Source organism: Otolemur garnettii, unplaced genomic scaffold, assembly GCF_000181295.1.
Source record: "Otolemur garnettii isolate 467f Iridium unplaced genomic scaffold, OtoGar3 scaffold00009, whole genome shotgun sequence".
Taxonomy (NCBI): Eukaryota; Metazoa; Chordata; class Mammalia; order Primates; family Galagidae; genus Otolemur; species Otolemur garnettii.
In genome coordinates this window covers 25,949,014-25,968,862 of record NW_003852404.1, presented here as the reverse complement: position 1 = coordinate 25,968,862, position 19,849 = coordinate 25,949,014, and the positions used below count along the sequence as shown (strand labels likewise).

Here is a 19,849-nt window from a genome sequence, read left to right as displayed (position 1 = left end):
GTTAAAAAGCAAGGAACCATTTTTTTGGCATGTTGTTTTGGGTATTCTATTGCATTTTTCCATATTTCAAATCTTTCTTAGCATCAAACAATGACTTCAAAATGTCATCTACTGAGAGCTCAATCAATTTCATCTGTAGTTCTTTAGGTACCTTGGTAATGTCAACTAAGTGAGGCTGAAATACTAATTTGAGTGTGATTCATGATTCTCAAAGTCAGTGAACCTTTCATTATATTCTGCAATTAACAGGTCCTATAACAGCAGCTTATTCTTCAAATGATTTGCATATATCCTCCTGTTCATCAATGACCTTTGCTAACTGTAGAGAATGGTCCTCTGAAATTTCCTTTTGAAGAAGTATTTTGAAAAAGGATACCTTTTTTTTCAAAATACTTGGATATTTTTGCCATATATCACATATAGACTTAGTTTTACCTTGCAAAGAAATATCCACGTCTATTTAATTTAAGATGATATCACATGGAAAGGCTGCACTCCTATAGAAATCTTCTTTCAATAATTCACATTGCTAATTCTGTTCTTCATAATATTTATCTGTTCTTTCAGAGAGAAAATGCAGGCTAACACCTATCCCTGAAATAGGCAATACACTTCAGAATGATATGGCAAATTCACACTGAATACTTTGTCATTCAACAAAACTAAAGATGCTGTGATGCATTTGCAGGAATATAGTTAAAACTTGTTGCAAAGTTTATCACTTGAAATAGTAGCTGCAGCACAGAGATTTTGGTGCTATAAGGTATGGTGAAAAGAAAAAGATTATCTGGATCTGTTAATACATTAAAAAAAAATTTTTTTAAGGCTAGAGAAGTGAAGCAGTGGGAGTGGAGAAGAAACAAAGGAATCTGTAACTGGTTGTGATCAATTAGTTGTAAACACCACTCACTCTTTTTAATCTATGCAATAAGCCCTTCATGTTTTCCTGCCATGGAATGAGCATGGTTTGTACATACACATGCTAAATTTACCAAATTCAGTCCAACTTTATGACATTTGTCTTGAAAGTTGTTGACAATATCTATTCCCTGTGTTCTATTCATAGGAGTACCCAAAGGGAATGACTCTTTGTAGCAAAGAAAATCTTCTTTTATGACTTGAGTAAAGTATAAAACCTGAGCTGAGTCAGTAGCATCACTTGATTCACTTAAAGCAACGGAATAATACATTTTTCTTTCAAAGTATTGATGAAGGTATTCTGGGAAGTTGAAGGCTAATTCTTGCTGCTGATCATTTGTGGTTCTCCTTAACAGAGGCAGTTGTTTGCACTTGGAAACATCATGAGTGTCTAAGCATCCTGCAGCTGCAACAGTGTATTCCTTTACAATTGCTGTATCATTGAGTGACTTTCCTTCTATTTCTTTATCCCTGAACTGTTTCTCTTTTTTACTGAGTATGTAAACTATCTTATAAGTTGCTTCAGTGGTATTTTGTCCAGGTCTTTTGGCTGCTTGAAACAACTGCCTTTGTTTTTGCTTTTCATCTTTTAATTTCTGCAATACTACCTTTAGTGCCTCTCCCTCTATTTAATTTAATTTGATTTAATTTTTTTTTTGAGACAGAATCTCATTTTCTTGCCCCTGATAGAGTGCTGTGGCGTCACTTTTCAGCTCGAATGACCCTCTTGCCTCAGCCTCCCAAGTAGCTGGGACTATTGGCAACCACCACAACACCCAGGTATTTTTTTTAGAGGTGTGGCCTTGCTCTTGGTCTAGTTGGTCTTCAACTCCTGAGCTCAAGCAATCCACCCACCTGGGTCCCCCGGAGTACTGGGATTCAGACGTAAGCCACCACTCGCTGGCCCTCCCCCTCTGTTTAAAAAGATGTGCTGTCATTTTAAGTGTTAGAATGCTGATGAGCACTGAATTTCTTCAATGTTGTTACTGTAGTATCACAAAGCAAGCAAATCCTCTTCTACTTTGCAGAAACGAGATAATATTGCAATTTCCAATACTCATTAAAAAAATCTGTTTCATTCCTTCGGTGTTCTCTTGGTCTTTGACATAATGGGTTGTTAAGTAAACAGACAAGCTGTGCAACATTCACAAATTCCACTTTAAACAGAAACGTGTGCTGTGGTCAAAAACTGAAAACAGACTGGCACGCTCAATCCCCCATAAACTTTTGCCAACTGTTCTGCACCATATTGGCACTGCTGTTCAGGTGGGGGAAGTTAGATAAATCATGATTATAGCAGCTATCAATTTAGCTCTTATGGTTTACTAATTTTTTAAGACAGAGTATCACTCTGTTGCCCTCAGTAGGGTGCCTTGGCATCATAGCTCACAGCAACCTCAAATGCTTGGGCCTGAGCAATCCTCTTGCCTCAGCTTCCCAAGTAGCTGGGACTATCCGTGTGAGCCACCCTACCTGGCTGGCTAGTTTTTCTATGTTTAGTAGGGTCAGGCTCTTGCTGTTGCTCAAGATGGTCTGGAACTCCTGAGTTCAAGCCACTCACCTGCCTTGGTTTCCCAGACTGTTAGGGTTATAGGTGTGCCTGGCCTCTATGGCTTACTAATGTAATTGTGCAGGTCAGTTGGGAGGATTATTTTGATGATAATTATATACCATTTTATATACCATTCTTTGGTATATTAAATATGTTCAATTTAGAACAAAATGTATAAAAGATGAAACAAAATATCTTAATAAAAATAAGAGAATGTGTTCTGTAAAATTAGGATTCAATCAGAAGGCTGTCCTTAATGCCCTAGAATGCCACAGGTTCCCCACTCCCCATTGAATAAATGCCATTCACATGCCATATACATGTGTAGGCACTTAAATATTCAATTTAGTATTTTAATATTAAGCAACTTGATAGTAAATAAAGTTACTCATCCTCATAATTCTTCCACATTTAAGAATTTCATATGTAGAATCATCAAATAAATTTAAATATGAATACAAGGAAATTTGAATGTATGTTATGGATGTAGTGCTGAAAAAGCCACACTTTCCTTTTAAAGTAAATTCACTATTACCAATAATAATAGATAACACTTATATAGTGTCCACTACATGCTAGTGACTATCACAAGTATGGGTTAAATTATTAAGCATTTTATTTAATTGTTATATTTTAGAGCTAAGAAATTGAAGCTAAGTTAAGGTAATTTGCCAAGGTTTTAAATGGTGGTTGTCTGATTAGAATTCAGGCAGTCTGGTTCCAGGGTCTTTAACTCATTCATATCTAACTACAAAAAAGTTTCATTTTACTAACTATTTTTCTAAGCCTTGCCAAATTGATGTCCGACACTGCTGTCTTCCTTTATTGTTTTAACCACCCTTACTGACTTCACTGTACAACATTCGTGTGGCATGTTCATGAGCCCCAGAAGTTTCTCAGCCATAGTGACCTCCAATACTAACCCTGTAAATATCCAACCTAACTTCATTCAAGTTATTTATCCTTTGAGCTTACACACTTAGTCAATTAAGCAATGCTGAATGAGAACTAATGATTCAACCATGTAGCATCATTTGAGGTGTTTGATGTCTAGCTTTAGCTGTGTTCTCACCATCGTTCAGGAATATTCTTCTTTTATTCCCCTCATATATGACAGTGGCCACACACAGCCACAGCCCACACTGCCTTCAACAGTGAATAGGATAAACTCTCCAAAAGGTGGCAATGAAGAAAGAGGAGTGCTTTTGTGAAGGTGATGAAAAGAGAAATGTGGGGAGGGGGAGAGGAGAGAGAGAGAGAGAAGGCTACCTTTATTCAACCAAAAAAAAAAAAAAAAAAAAAAGCCTTCCCTTCCTCAGATTGATGGAGTCTCCCAATTATCCTCTTGGCTGTGCTTATAGTGTGTGATCTGTAAAACCGTAGTGGCCTTGCGTGAGAAAGGGGTTTTTAAAGCTAGTAGAAATTTTTAGCGAAATCATTTGCTACAATTATGTGTATAAACCTATCATATTACTAAGCTCAAGTAATCCTTCTGCCTCAACCTCCCAAGTAGGTTGGACCATAGATGGCCACCACCATGCCTGGCTAATTTTTTTCTATTTTTAGTAGAGATTGGGTCTCACTCTTGCTCAGGCTGGTCTGGAACTCCTAACCTCAAAGGATCCGACTGCCTCAGCCTCCCGGAGTGCTAGGATTATAGGCATGAACCGTTGTGCTAGGCCAAAAATCTTTTTAAAAATAGTTTTATTGAGATATAATTTACATGCCATACAATTCATCCATTGAGAATCTACACATTAGTGAGTACTATTCATCAGTGAGAGATGTTTTGTCTCTGAAAATTAAAAAGAAAATTAAAAAAAGGTGTGCCATTCAATAGTTTTTAATCTGTACACAGATCTGTGTAATTGTGACCATAATTGATTTTAGAAATTTTTTCATTATCCCAAGAAGAAACTCTATAACCATCAGTAGTCACTTGCCATTTCTCTAGCCCTAGGAAACCAATACTCTACTTTCTGTCTTGTATATTTACATATTCTGAACATTTTGTAGGCATGGAATCATACCATATGCCGTCTTTTGTGAAGGGGCTGCTTCTAACTTGCCATAACGTTTTCCAGGATCATCTGTATTGCAGCATGTATCACTAACTTTTGCCTTTGTAATGCAAACTACTTAAAAGCAAACTTGGACCTGGTGTTTTTGGCTTGTGAGAATTCATAAAAGATGCCCTATAGGAAGGTATAATAGGTATAACTTCTACATGGCATGGGCTCGAGCACGAGGAAAGAAGTAGTTCTGAAGTTATTTACTGAGCATCCATTGCCGCTATTAACTACTAACCACTCGTGGATGACTCTCTAACTGCTATCTTCATTCCTAAATAATCAGGCACCAAAATTACATTTCCAATTACACATACCCACTTGTGTATCCAGGAGGTGGCATCTTGAACTAAATTCTCCCAGTCTCAGTGGCCCAATCTTTAACTCTTCTTTTTGCTTCAATAGTCAGTTGCCAAATGTTGTAAATCGCATTTTCAAAATATTTCTTCTGTTTGGGCATTCTCATACTGTTAGGGGTTGAATTGTATTTCTCTATAAAAAGATATATGGAAGTCCCAACCTCTAGCACCTCAGAAAATGACCTTATTTGGACATACAATCATTGCAGATATAATTAGTTAAGGTGAGGTCGTACTGGAATGGAGTAGGTCCCTAATCCAATACATCTGTGACCTTACAAAAAGAACACCATGTCAAGAGACAGGGGCACAGGAGAATGATGAGTGCAAATGGGAGCAGACATCAGATGACGTATCTACAAGCCAAGAATGTCAAAGATTGCAGGCTGTCACTCGAAAGTAGGAGACATATGAAGTGATTTCCCTTCAAAGTTTCCAGACACTAAACCTGCTGACACCTTGACTTGTAGCTTCTAGAACTAAGGAGAGGTGATAAATTTTTATTGTTTGCAGTAGCAGGTTTGTGGTACTTTTACTTCTTAAGCCTTAGGAAACTAACACAAACACTGAATGACTTCATAGAGTTTAGACATTCATCGTATCATATGTTCCAAATCTTATTTCATCTTTTTCTCTATTGCCCTAGACTAAGCCATCATCATCATTGTTTCCCTGCTTCCACTCTTTTATCCTTATAATCTATCGGGCTTAGAAAGAATATTTTAACAATGTAAATTGGATCTTATCAATTTTATGGTCAAAATCCTCCAATGACATCCCTAAAGGACACTTAAACAGCCGTGTTGATGAGAGCGCTGTTTAGCTCTGACACCTCACCTCCTGGCACTCTCCTCCATCTCACTATGTACCTTTCTTTTTTATTGGATGAATTCAGTTCCCCCATTGCACAAACTCTTTGCCTGAAATGCTTTTCCTCTTATGGTTCATTCCTTTTTGTCATTATATTCCAGTGTAACTGTCAGTTATGAATAGCCTTCCTTGAATACCACAACTAAAACATATGTATTTGATCAATTTTAATTCTTGACAGTGCACTTATCAGTATCTGGCATTTTATATATATTTCATTTGGTAATGTGTCTCCCCTTCTTTCTATGCTCAACAGAATCTGAGCTTTATGACAAGTGGGACTTGTGTTTTTCATCATTTCTCTGCAGTACCTGGGAAACTGGCTGGTACATGAGATTTCAATAAATACTCAATTGTGAACAGGATAAAACTATGTTCTTCTTCTAAAGGGGAAAATCGGTAAATAAGAGAAAAACAAAAACTTAAATTTTGTTAACTGTTCCATGGAAGAGAACAAACATATAAAGGATATGAGGAATCCAACTAAGCGTTCTCAGAGATGAGCCTACATTTATGCTGAGAGCTGAATGAAGGCTGGTAAGGAACTAGCCTCACAGAGCTTAGGGAAGAGAATTTCTAACAGAAATAATAGTATTACAGTCTTAGAGGCAAAAAGAATTCAGTGAGTTCCCAAAAAAGTCAGTGCGATTAGTGACACTGGAGAATGCGTAGTGACTAGAAAGGTTATCAGGGTCCAGACCATACAAATTTATGTTGCTGACTGACATCATCTGATTTACTGTGGAGAGCCTATCTAAACTGTGCCCCTGACCAGGACCATTGGAATCATCTCTGTGCTCCTTAACACTACAATCTGAGATACCATCCCAGAACTGAGTATGATCCCCAGCTGATTCATATGCACAATCCAGTTCGAGAAATACTGGTACTGAGAATCGGTAAGGATGGCATAGAATAGGGGAAACTAGTTAGGCTAGAGATATTCTATGGTCCAAGGGAAAGATGATGGTGGTCTGTGAGTGATAGCAGCTGGGTACAAAGGTTGACACCTGTAATCCCAATGACCTGAGAGGCTAACACAGAGGATCACTTGAGCCAGGAGTTTCAGGGATCCTAAGTGGCAGAGCAAGATCCCAGCTCTAGAAAAAAAGAAAAAAAGTGATACTAGGATGGATGAAAAGACTGACTTTAGGTTATGTTGTAAAGGTAGTTGGCTTAGGTGTCTTCACCAGATAAAGGGAGATCTCAGCAGGCAGGAAATGGTATGAACATGGATTTCATAGGAAAGTTTGAAGATATTTATCTTTGGGTCTACTGGGTGTCACACTTTTTTCCTAGTGCTTTATATTTCACAAATGTTTGCATGTCCTTTGTTATCGTTGTAATAGAAGGCATGCTTTGCCTTAAAGCTGTCCAGGTCCTTCACTTTCTTCACATTAAAGACTATAAACCTACACTTTCCAAGTCTTTATTAAATACTTTACAGAAAACTTTCCTTTTGAATGTTTTAAAACTTAAAGCCCAAGGCTGAGCAATACTGTTCTCCTCCCTAGTCCCTAAAATTCTCCACTCCTAGGTTTTAAAAGAAAAAGAATCTCAAACTAGAAACTGGGTAATCTTGAGTTTCTGGGTGCAAAGCAGCTTAGACCCTACTAGACTGGTAGTCTCATTTTCCTTGGTGTCCAATTCTGTATTCTTAAAAAGGAATCATTGAACTAGTAGGTAGTAAATTAATGGGAATCAAAGTAGGCACTTCCTAAGCCAAGGGGAAGCGAGTTATCTTGCCTTAACACACTGTTAGTAAGTGGCAGTGGAATTCCAATTCAATCATCTGTATATAATGTCATTAAATACAGATTAATGATCGAGAATCTAGTTACACCTATAAACACTGGCAAATGCCCTTTTCTTTTTGGCAGTACAGAGAGTGAAAAAATTCTTGCTATTATTTCAATTCTCAGATATTGGCAGTCTAGAGAATGGTACCAGAACACCAGGACATCAGTAGTATTCCACTGTTTCTTGGTTAAATTCATGAGACATGGAGAATCTGGAGAGCCCCGTTAGTAAATGACACATATTCAACAGTATGTGTTCCCTTCTTTAATGAATTTATCGGAAATACAGCCCCAACCAAAGATTCTTATAACTTTTGGTAAGCGGAGTCCCTTCCAAGAAACCACACTTCCAACTTGACAGGGGCGCCTCCAGTAAGTTAAACGAAGAGCGCTTCAGAGCCGCGAATGGGTCAGGGTGAGGGAGGCCAAGGCTGAGCGAGGTCCGCCCGGGACCCGCCTCCTCGGGTGGCATCAGCCCGCGGGGAAAATAGGTTGGGGGGAGGAAGGGCAGGTCCCCGAGGCCTCCAGGTGCCAGCCGCGTGAGTGGGCGGAGAGGCCCCGGGGCCTGCTAGCCGCCCAGGACGGCGTCCAGGGATCACCCTAGGTCCGCTCCTCCCCGCCGGCGGGGGGAGAGGGGGAAGGAGGCTGCGCTCCCCGGCTATAAAGGGCCGCCCCGGGCCGCCGCGGCTCGCTCAGGCTCGCCTCGACACGCCTAGGCGTCCTCCGGCTCCGCCCTTGCCGCCCTCTTCCAGCTCGAGCTCCAGTTCCCGCTCAGGCCCCACTCGACCCTCTCGGGCCTCGGCTACTCGGGCTGCGGCGGAAGATGGCGGCTCCGGCGACTCCCGCGGCTCAGGCCCCCGACTCCGAGGCGGCGTTAGCGGCCGCCCTGGCGGACGTGCCCGAACTGGCCCGACTCCTGGAGGTCGACCCGTATCTAAAGCCCTTCGCCGTGGACTTCCAGCGCAGGTACCGCCCCCCGCCCTCCAGCCCCCCACAGCTGCGCAGTGCGCCTCCCGCGAGCCGGTCGGGACTCCGGCGCCCCCCGCCCTCGCGCGCCGGCCCCGCCCCCGGCGGGGAGGAACCCGGTGGGCGGGGCGTCGGGCGGGCTCGCGCCAGTGGGGTCGGCGGCTTCCGAAGTTGTGGGCCAACAGCTCGGACCCCCGGAGTCTGAATAAGCTTTCCTCCTCCCCCCCCCCCACTTCTAATCAGCGGTCTTGCGCCACTGGGTACGTGCTCCGGCTCCCCACGCCCGTTTCCTCTGGTGCTGCTGGAGTGACGCAACACCAATGCAGGCTTCCTGACATTTGCTCGCGCCAGCGTGGTCCTTTGACTTAGAGTGGGCATAACACCGGCATGTGTAATTGCGCATTTAAAACTTTCTAGTTGGTTTCGTAGCAAATATTGTGATTATTATTTTTTTAATTTAACAGGATTCATTCAGGCAGACGCTCTATCCTAAATTTCGTTCTTTTCTTGCTAGTATTTCCCCTCTTGGGGACAGTTAAGCTTAGTCAATTTTTACTTCCCTATGCCAACATTTATGAGTTAAATATGCAGCAACATTCGTGCACTTGTGACTTTGCAATCATGAAAGGGGAGAAAGGCAAGGAAAGCCAAACTTTTAAAAGCTAGTTGTTGGATACTTTAGTATTAGCTTGCCTCCTATTATCGTGTACCATTGAGTCACCATAATTGAGTTACTGGGCTAAGGATGCCACTAACCAGCTCAACTAAAAAGATGGAGTTTTGCAAATTGAAAGAGCTGTTATGCTAGTTATAATAGTACATTTGTGAGGTAAGCTCACTATGATTTAATAGAATCTGCCCTTTTAGGACAGCCACTGCAGAATATAAACTACTCTGTTAATAGAATATACCTAGACAATTTTTAAAGTAATAGAAAACATTCAGCTAGTTGCTGGCATGAAATAGCCTTAAAGGTAGTGAATATGAATTGATTTGGAGTTTTTTGTAAACAACTTAAGTTTGTGTCCTGGCATAACACAGTATTCAATTAAGTAAACATGTATTAAGCAACTCCTGTGAACACTGCTCCAGGGCTTGTAAGAAGTTGTGTATGTCTTCTTCTAGAGCTTGTATATACTAATGAATGAACCCTCACCAAAAGTGGTGGCCTTGAGCTGCTACTTACTTAATCAGATGATTATACCTTTATAGAAGCCATGTGGGAAGCAACCTTGTGAAATTGCTTTCAGAAGTTGCAGTATACGCTTTCAAGGAAACTTATAGTTCAAGATCAGATTTGATTTACCAGTAGTCAAACATTTTGGAGCTAAAGGTTGTGATTAAATGTAATGGTCAGATTTTTTCTTGATGTGTTCTAATGATGACATTAATTCACCTGTGTGCTTTGTAAAATGACACTTAAGATATTTTTAAAAGAAGAGTTGTGGAACCATTTTATCTATGTCCCACACCAGACAAACATTCTTTGTAAGTGCTTTACTTCACTTCCAGCTCCCCCGGGATGATTCTGTCATGGTTTGTCAAAACTAATGAAGGAGACAAAGGGCAGAATAAAAAAGTGGGGGGAATCCAGTGTTCTCGGTGAATAGCCTGGGTTAGTGGGCCCGTGTGCCTCACCCTGACCTGGTTTCTACTTCTGGCCTTGGTTGTGAGTAATTGCCATTTTCCAGCACACTTGTTCCATTTAGACATAGTGAATAGTATTTTAACATTTGGCTATGGTAATTTTTACTGTTAACACTTGAATAATAAAAAATTCCTCCTTCTTGCATTCTGGTCTTGGTTCCATGTTCTATTTTTTTTTAATTCCTAACAACCTACTTGGGCAGTGTGTCTTTGGTATAACACAAGTACATAGTCAGCTATTGGAGTGCAAAGTATGCTTATTAAAGGAGAAAAGAAAATTTAGGTACAAGGGACAATATATATGAATGGTGGTTCCTTCTCATTGATAGACTCTCATCCTTCTCCAAGAGATGTCTCTTCCTTTGAAATTTGTTTGTATGTTTGTTGTAATTTGGATCAAATGTGGGGGATTAGTGAGTTATTCTGTACCATAAAATAAAAACTAGTACATTAGTGTGGGGGATCACTTCATGATGTCTTGTTGACTACTTTCCAAGATGGCATTTTCCACTTGGCACTTCCTCTCTTTTTAAATATATATATTTATTATGTAAAATATATAAATATATATATTTTAACCTGCGATTAGTTGTGGTCATCATTCCAATATCTTAGGGCTTTAAAGCAAGAACATTTAATTGTCCTCAAATTATATGCCAGTGTGCATTAGCCATATAGTCTGCACTCAAAGATCTAAACTATGAAGAATATGTTTTTGGTTTTTTTTTTTTTTGAGACAGAGCCTCAAGCTATCCCCCTGGATAGAGTGCTGTGGCATCACAGCTCACAGAAACCTCCAACTCCTGGGCTCAGCCTCCCAAGTAGCTGGGACCACAGGCGCCCACCACAGCCCCCAGCCCCGGCTATTTTTTGGTTGCAGCTGTCATTGTTGTTTGGCGGGCCTGGGCTAGATTTGAACCCTCCACCTTAGGTGTATGTGGCTGGCACCTTAGCCACCTGAGCCACAGGCGCTGAGCCAAAGAATATGTTTTAAAGCATACTTCCACAATAGTAGTTTCTGGGAATAGAGAATACACTGAACTAGGCACTCTTTCTTACAGCTTCTGCTTAGGAGGAAGACCCTTCTGCTAATATATTATATTGGCCATTGCATGTCATCTTGCTGTGTGGGTGGAACAGAGAATTGACATTTGTGAACCACTGCTCAAAGCACCATAGTTGCAGTCTGTATATTCTGTCTATAGTTGATATGGTACTTTCAAACTGATTATGGTATTTTAGTTAAAACTTATAAGAAAACCATGAGGTAGGAAGGGTAGGATGTTTTCCTGTTTTACAGATAACAAAGTTAAGATTTGATCAAGTGACTGGCTTGAGTTCCTGTGGCCAGTAAGTGCTGCAACTGAGATTAAGCTTTCTTTCCTAAAACTGCTGTCAACAAGTTCACAAACAACTTCCTCAAAATGTAAGGATACCTCATTCCTCTTCTTCATCTCTAGCATTGTATATGTGGGTTGTTACAAAAGTTTTGAGATACAGAACAACGGAGAAACATAAAATCCATGTGGACAGAAACAGATGAAGCCCTCTTGGCAATGCTGACAAGTCTAGACTTGCACAGGTGAATCAGAAAGGATGCTGGGGACTGTGTTTCTTCCAAGTAAAATAATGAACCATGCATGACACAGTCTATGTCAAAACTTTCTTAGTGATCCACACTGTGTTATTTCTTAGCTCTTTGGAGCCACAATCTTGCTTTTCTTCCATTTTCTCAGCTTCTTTCTGATCATTTAATGTAAAGGATTCTTGAGGCTTTTCCCCAGGGCCTTTTACATATTTCTTCCTTGTATTCTGTTCCTAGATATTCTCATCCTGTCCATGGATTCCACCTATCTAGTAAAGTTGTTCACATCTTTCCTCACCCCAGCTCTTCCTCCTGATCTTAGACATATTTTTACATATCTTTATTTTGATGTTATATAAGTAGTACAAAGTTCCACAGGTTTGAAATGGAACAGATTTCAACAAAGATTTTCAGATTTAATAGATTTTCATTATAAACCCGTTTGTCCCTTTCTACCCTATCTCAGTCGGTGGTACTCTCATCTGAGTACCTGTCTGCTCAAGCCTGACACTTAAAGCTTATTCTTGTTTACTCCTCTTTCCTTTCCTTATGTCCCCGAGTTTAATTGATTACAGCTCCTGGCTCTCCAGTACGTCTCACCTGGTGTTCCTTACCGCTGTCATCCTTTTTTGTGTTGCTATCATGTCTAGCTGGGTTTCCAGTCTTCACCTCACTCTGCTTCCTTTATGCCTTTACTCAGAAACCAAGTAAAAAGAGTGGACTTTGAAGTAAAATCTGATGGTGATACTTCTCTACTCAAACACTTTCCCTCTCTTTTTTGATACAGGGTCTTTCTCTGTTGTCTGGGTTGGAATGCAGTGATGTTGTCATAGCTCACTGTAATTTCAAACTTTTAACCTCAAGCAGTCTTTCTACTTCAGCCTCCCAGAGTTCTAGGATTACAGGGGTGACCCACTGTGCCTGGCCTCATTTCTCTTCAGTTACAGCACGGAGTCCTCATGACCTAAGAGAGTGTACATTATCTGGGCTCTGTGACCTTTCCCGCCTCATCTTTGCACCCTCCCTCTCTCTCTGTACCATCAGACTTGAGGGGCTTAAAGGGAGAAAAGCAGTTTGGATGTCTGGAGCCATTCTGTAAGGATACTAGAATATGGGTAAAGTAAATCAGAAGCATGATATCTCTTTTCCACCTGTGACCATTTTTTCTTGAAATTGAAGATTTTCATTTCTTATTTTGCTGATAAACACAGGAAGCTAGTGGGTCTGGAAAAATCACCAAATAAAAGACAAGATGGGTCAAGAATTAGAAGAATTTGTGATCTTAATCAGAAGAGTGACTCTATTTTTAGCTGAGTGGGAGTGAATTCATAAGTGCATCTTTTCCTGTATTTAATTTTTATTCATATAAAATTATTTCTCTATCCCACAGAAGAGGTCTTTAACAAATGTTTAAAGAGCATCACCTTGGAGGTGGGCCATCCTGTCTTGGATGCCGCATGTTTTGGTCTAGCCCCGAGTTCCATCTGTGCTGTTTTACAAGCCGTCATTTTTGCTTGCTGCATTCGTTGCTTCCGTCTTGTGGTGCGCTCCGATCCATATTTCAGGATACAGCTGAGAGACAGATTGTTGCCTTCCCTGACTTCTCCTCATCCTTAAACTTTCCACTGTGCTGGATGAGCAGCTCCTCCTCCTGAGCCATCCCTGTTCTAAAGAGGATCTTACATTCCAGGATGGTTGTCTTTCTACTTTTCGTAACTCCCACTAGATTGTCTGTTCCCGTAGTTGCACGCTATGTCTACATTGTTTATTCCTGTTGCGATCTCAGGCTATAGAACTGGACCTACCTCCTAGTAAATGCTTCGTATAATATTTAAACAAACAGATTGAATGTCTTCAGACACCATTTTTCCTTTTTGCTAGACCAGAGAGTATGAGGTTAACTTACCTTAAGCGAAAAATATCTGGAGTTCTGAAGGATGGACAGAGAACAGGAGTGGTTATTGGGAAGTTTTATGTGATCATCTGGGGAAAGAGAATATATGCTGAATTAAAGAGCGAAAGATAACCAGAACAAATCAAGATAATAATTTTTAATTAGATATTTCCACAGTCTGCCAACATTCAAGTTTTAATTTCTGAAAGAATATTCAGTTTGGGGGAATCTTTTATCAAGTAGTGTGCCCAAAAGTGAGAGAAGGGGTTTTATGAGCCCAGGTGTGTTAGGGGTTACAGACTGAAGATCTCTCCTCCTTTAGAAATAAAATAATTTATACTTCGGTGTCTAATCAGAATTGGAAAGTACTTTGGGTATAGTGTATCAGCAACCGCACCAACAATTGATTCTCACAGCACAGAACTTTTACACCGTAGCTGAATTATGCACTTTTTTCTCAGTGCCCGACCAAGTTGGGGGTTGTGAAGAAAGTCAAATGTCAGCGATTTTAGAAGGCAGGGGAAAGTCCAAAGATTATGAGATGTACACGACCTGCTCTTCTGTGCTAGGAGATTCATTTGCCCTTTGCAGCTGAGAGCTGTACTAACTCTGGAGTCAGTCCTGAATTCTCTATAGTGATGGTCAAGAGGCTCTGACCTCTTCTTATTTTTCAAAGTGACTTAAAAGGACTAGATGGAGCATTTTGTTTTGGTTTAAGCTCAGGTGTTCGCTGCTCCCTCCTGAGAAATGACTCTTTACGTGGTAACTTCTTATAGGATTCCTGTTGGCTCTCACCAAACTAAGCCCTAGTTAGCCAGTGAGATGATAATACATACCCTATGGATGAGCTATAGTTTTAGACTGATAAGTACATCATGCTGCTGTTATTTGAAAGCATGCATTAAATTTTGATTATACATTTGTAGGTATTAAAGGAAAACATGAAAGTATGTTCTTTAGAGAATTGCTATTCCCAGGAACCTTTCATACTAAAGTAAGCTAATTTTTTACTGGAGAGTAGATTCTCCTCTTGGGTTGGTGTCTGCTCATCAGATATAGTCACCACTGTTTTGAATCCAGGGTTCTTTTGTGTTTAATATCCAGAGTTATTATGTGTTTTATGTTTAAGGCACTAGGAACCTGGTACCTTGACAAAAGGTAAAACCCCACATTAAACATAGGTTATAATATTACCTATGTTCATTGATTTATTACACAATTCCATTGCAGTTCATTTGGCATTGAGTTATCGTAACTGGCTTGTAAAACTTGGTTGATTTTTGATGTTTAAACAATTAGAATAATTTAGATTCTAAAATATTTTTTGTCTCACATGTAAAATGGGAATGAATGTATAAAAATTGCTGCTGAGTAACTGTCTTCCAAAGTACAAGAGTAAGACAGGGCTTGAATTTTAGCACTCATAACTATTAAATGGCTTTGAGTTCTAGGGCAAATTAATCAACCCCTGTGAATGTGTTTCTTTCTCTGTAAAGGATAGGTAGAATCCAGTCTGTAGAGTGTCATGACAAGTAGAGATTTATGTAAAGATGCTCAGTAAATAAATAATAATTTGATGATAAGATTAGCAAGCTAACTCTCCAACTTAAATATTTACTAGAATGTTATTTTCAGAAGATTTGATTATTGTTAGCTTCTTTAATGCTATATTCTGAAATCAACAATCAGATAAATACCATGACTAGGAATTCCCCACAACTCTTTGTTTTACTTGCGTCTTTACTTTGGGTGGGAGAGTCCTTCTTTTTTTCCTAGTAGAGATGATTGTGTGGATGAGGTGAAGCAGGGAGTAATTTTAATCATAATCTAAGGGAGAAGGGAAAGAATATGTTTAAACTTTGATCCTTAGTTTAAAGAGGAAACGATAAGCCAATTGCCAGTTTACTCTAAGCTAAAGGCAAGATGAGTCCTGGGATAAAATGAGCACAACATTCCTTTTATTGAGAGAGGTAAATAGTAGCCTGTAGAAATTCAAAATCGTTCTTTTCTAGATCTCCCTTTTCTGTCTTTTCTCTTCTTTCATCTGACTGCTAAGTGTTCATAGTCTTGGGCATCAAACAGCTGCAGGGAGTTTCTTCTTCTTGAACTCAGATGGCTAAAGGAATGGTCATACTGAGTTTACTAATAGCAGGAATAACTTTGAAAATAACACTAATGCGGAAGAAGCAAAAATATAGCAGCAGCTCAAAAGTTTGAAAATGAAAGAATTGTTCCAGAGTTATCTGAACATATGACTAAGAGAAAATTTTGAATCATTTGTTCGACCTTCTTATTTTTTTCTTTTTCTCTCTTTTATATTTGATGATCTGCAATTATTTTTAACAGATTTGATTTTGCATAAGTTGTATAAAATAAAGGAATGGAATAAGCATATGTATTTTAGCAGAGCCATTGAATGATAGTTACAATGAGACACAATTTCTTGGTATATATACTAGTTCTACAATCCAAAATATGATAACCAGAAACCAAGTTAAGAAATATACTTCTTGCATAGGTAAACTTGTAGTTTTCTAAATATTAGCAAGTGAAAATTATTTGTTTTACCAATGACATCATATGTTATTCAATATCATCAATCTAATATGTTTTCACCTAGCCATAGGTTATATTGATGAGTGACTATGATACAGATCTTCAGGCTGTCACAGAAACACAATAAAATTAGTGATGTGCATAGGTGCTTATGAAAGAAAATCCAACACCCTCTTAATTAACAGAAAACTCTAAGGAAAGGGAATTATAGAAATAGAGGTTTGTATCTCTTAGTCATGCAGAAGGTGAAGGTGGGTGGTTTGGGCCTCAGTGTGGATTCATCCTTGTTTATCTTTCCCCGCTGTTATCCTCTGCATCTGGTTGCAGTTCTTATGCTTAGAAGACGATTGGGCCCATGTCCTGGTTTACTGTATCTGTTTTAGTCAAGCGTCCGTTAAACTCTTGTGAACTTCGTCTAGTTCTCTTCATTTATCTGAACTGTTCTATGATTATCCTTAGCTGAAAGTGAGCCTGCATCATCAAGGCTTTCGGCCACACGCGCATCTTCCTGAGAAATGTCTTCTGTCTCATTCCTCACACCTTTCTGAGGCTCTTTTCCTTTCTCCAAAGAGGAACCTACACGTAGGAAAGGTGAAATGCCTTGTGAGATCGTGTTGTAGTCCTCCAGCATCGCATGTAGGTGCAGAACCTTCTTAGGAAAGTTTCCCTCTTCCTGTGGGAAGTCTGCAGTCACATCCCTTCATCTCCAGTCTTTAGGTCTTGGCTTTTAGTTTCCTAGACTTGATCTTTGTTTTCCTGGATTCCTTTTTTTAGAGGAAATACAGAGACTTTTAGCTGCTCTAACCCCAAATAAGCTGATTCAGTCTCTTCAGTCACTTAGCTCTGATTAAAGAGCTCTACTATCTTCTCCTTTTAATTTCATTAACAGTTTACTCCTCCAAAATATAAGAATGTTATGAGATGAAATCAGCTTGTGAATTACTAATAATTTTTCTGTGTTTTCTTGGGCTCATGAAAAACTGGTCAGTTTTTTCCTTAAGTTACTTGGAGAATAGGATATTTGTGGGATTAGAAAGAAAGGGAGAAATAAAGATGTCAATTAATTTGTGCTCAGTCATTAAAATATGGATTGTTTTTGTCATCTAACTACATGTTGATGAGTTTTTTAACATTATACCTTTCCACGCTTTTTTTTTTTTTGTAAATAGTATATATGATGTGAACAAAGTTCTCTGAAAAGGAATTTGGAAGAAACAGACTTATTCTAGTGAACAGTTTGCAAACTGGGGGGATGCAGCCTTCAGTGTATAGTGTTCCAGAGAACAAAGCGAAGGCTCAAGTGTTACAGCAAAACTTCTTACCCAGGTTCCTAAGCGCATGTTTATGGAAATGAAGGATTGAAACTTCCTTGGTTCTGCTTGGTTGAGACAGCTGAGCACTGATTGATTTAATTAAACATGGGAAGTTGTAAAAGGAATGCAAAGAAGGCCCCTGCACCCTTCGCCAAGCTTGCCCCAGTACCCTTCACCAAACATGCACCAGTACCCTTCACCAAGCATGCTCCAGTACCCTTCACCAAGCATGTACCAGTACTCTTCACCAAGCGTGCACCAGTATCCTTCACCAAGCATGTACCAATACTCTTCACCAAGTGTGCTCTAGTACCCTTCACCGAGCATGCACCAGTGGTACTATCTTGCATAACTGTAGTGTGTTATCAAAACCAGGAAATTCACATTGTTACAAGCTACAGACTTTATTCAGACTTTTCAGGTTTTTGCAAGAGCTTATTTGTGTGTGTTTGCACTTTCTTAAAATTGTATTACACGTATTGTAACAGGTACCACAATGGTAATAAGGATCTGTTCCATTACCACAAAGAAAGTCCCCTTTGCTACCTCTTTATACTCACCCTATGAGTCTTGCCTCACCCATTCCTAACTTTCAGCTAGAATCTGGTTTCTAGCTCCATGCTTTTTTCATTTTGACAGTGTTGTGCAAATTAAACAATATGTAAGCTTTTAAGATGGACTGTGTTTTCTGCCCAGCACAATGCCACTGAGATCTACTCATGTTGCTTGTGTCAGTAGTTTGTTACTTTTTGTCACTGTCACTGGGTAGTATTCCATTGCATGGATGTGCCGTCCCTCCAGTTTGTTTATTCACTTTTTGAAAGACATTTGGACTGTTTCCAGTTTTTGGCTATTACAGATATTACAGTAAAGCTATGATATGAATATTTATGTATAGGTTCATTTCTCTGGGATCAATGCCCAGGAATGTGATGGCTGGGTCACATTTGTTTAGGGTTATAAAAAATTGCCAAACTATTTTCCACAGTGGTTATACTATTTTGCATTCCACTAACAGTGTTTTAGGTAGCCAGTTTATTTGCATCCTAGCTTGCCTTTATATCGTCACTATTTTTTATGTTAGCTGCTCTAATAGTTGTGTAAGGATAAGTTTGTGGTTTTCATTTGCATTTTTCCAATAGCTAATTATGTTGAGAATCTTGTGAAGTGTTACTTGTCATTTGAATGTCTTCTTTGGTGCAATGTTTGTTCATGTCTTCCATTCTTTTTCTAACTGAGTTGATTTTGCTTTTTTTGAGTTTTGAGCGTTCATTATATATTCCATACATAAATCCTTTGTCATGTATGGAGTTTGTATATATTTTCCGCTAGTCTGTCACTTGTCCTCCCATTTTCTAAACTGGGTCTTTTACAAAGGATTTTTAAAATTTTGGTGAGGTTCAATTAGTTGTTTTTTTTTTCTTTTATGCATCATGATTTCCTTATATCTAAGACTTCTAGAATCTGAAGATTACCTCAAATATCTTTTCCTAAAAGTTTTATTGTTTTATGTACTACATTTATGTCTGTGCTCCATTTTGCATTAATTTTTACATAAGCTTTATGGTTCAACTCAGGCTTTTTTTACTGCCCAAGTATATTTGGTACATATAAAGATTGTAAATTGAAAAACTTGTCTGCCCCCAAATACACCAATTTTAAGTCAGTTCTCAATGACATACATAAACAATGACAATTTATGTATATATGTCCATAAATGAAATATATACATAAATGTGTATATAAACATATATATGTGTGTGTGTGTATATATATACACACATATATATGAATAGGTGAATGAAAGCATGGAAACAAAATAACCTGTCAGTTTTTATATTTGTAAGATTTTAACTGTAGGTTATTATCATAAGGTAACCCTAAAACTTAGGAAACAGGAAAATTTGTGAAATACAGAATAATTTATTCTTAAGTAGGTACCTTGTATTAAGTTTTTTCTTTATGATTTTTAATTTTTGTGTTTTCTTATCACTTCATAGCATTATTGATTTATATTTCAAACAGATTTTGATATGAATACATATAGACTTGAACATACAATTTAATTTTAATTTTCATTTCTGTTTAGAGACAGGGTTTTCTTATATCGTCAGCCAGGCTGCAGTGCAGTGATATGATCATAGCATATTTCAGCCTTGAACTCCTGGACTAAAGCGAATCCTCACCTTCGCCTCCCAAGTAGCTGGAACTATGGGCCTGTGCCACCATGCCCAGCTGAACTTATAATGTTAATTGGACTTTTTTTAAAGTTTTAAAAAAATTTCATGTTATTCACCTAGAACTCTTTCATTTGACAATGT

The 19,849-nt window shown here is 38.9% G+C and overlaps 1 protein-coding gene across 1 annotated transcript in view; it reads left to right on the top strand.

Annotated features, from left to right (window-relative positions):
• The first annotated feature begins 8,111 nt into the window (after positions 1-8,111).
• The window catches only part of GBE1 (1,4-alpha-glucan branching enzyme 1), a 254,749-nt gene continuing 243,011 nt past the window's right edge, over positions 8,112-19,849 (top strand). The window contains exon 1 of the mRNA XM_003783924.3: positions 8,112-8,533. Within this exon, the coding sequence (XP_003783972.1) occupies positions 8,391-8,533 (143 nt within the window). The 5' untranslated portion in view covers positions 8,112-8,390. The remainder of the gene's footprint in view (positions 8,534-19,849) is intronic.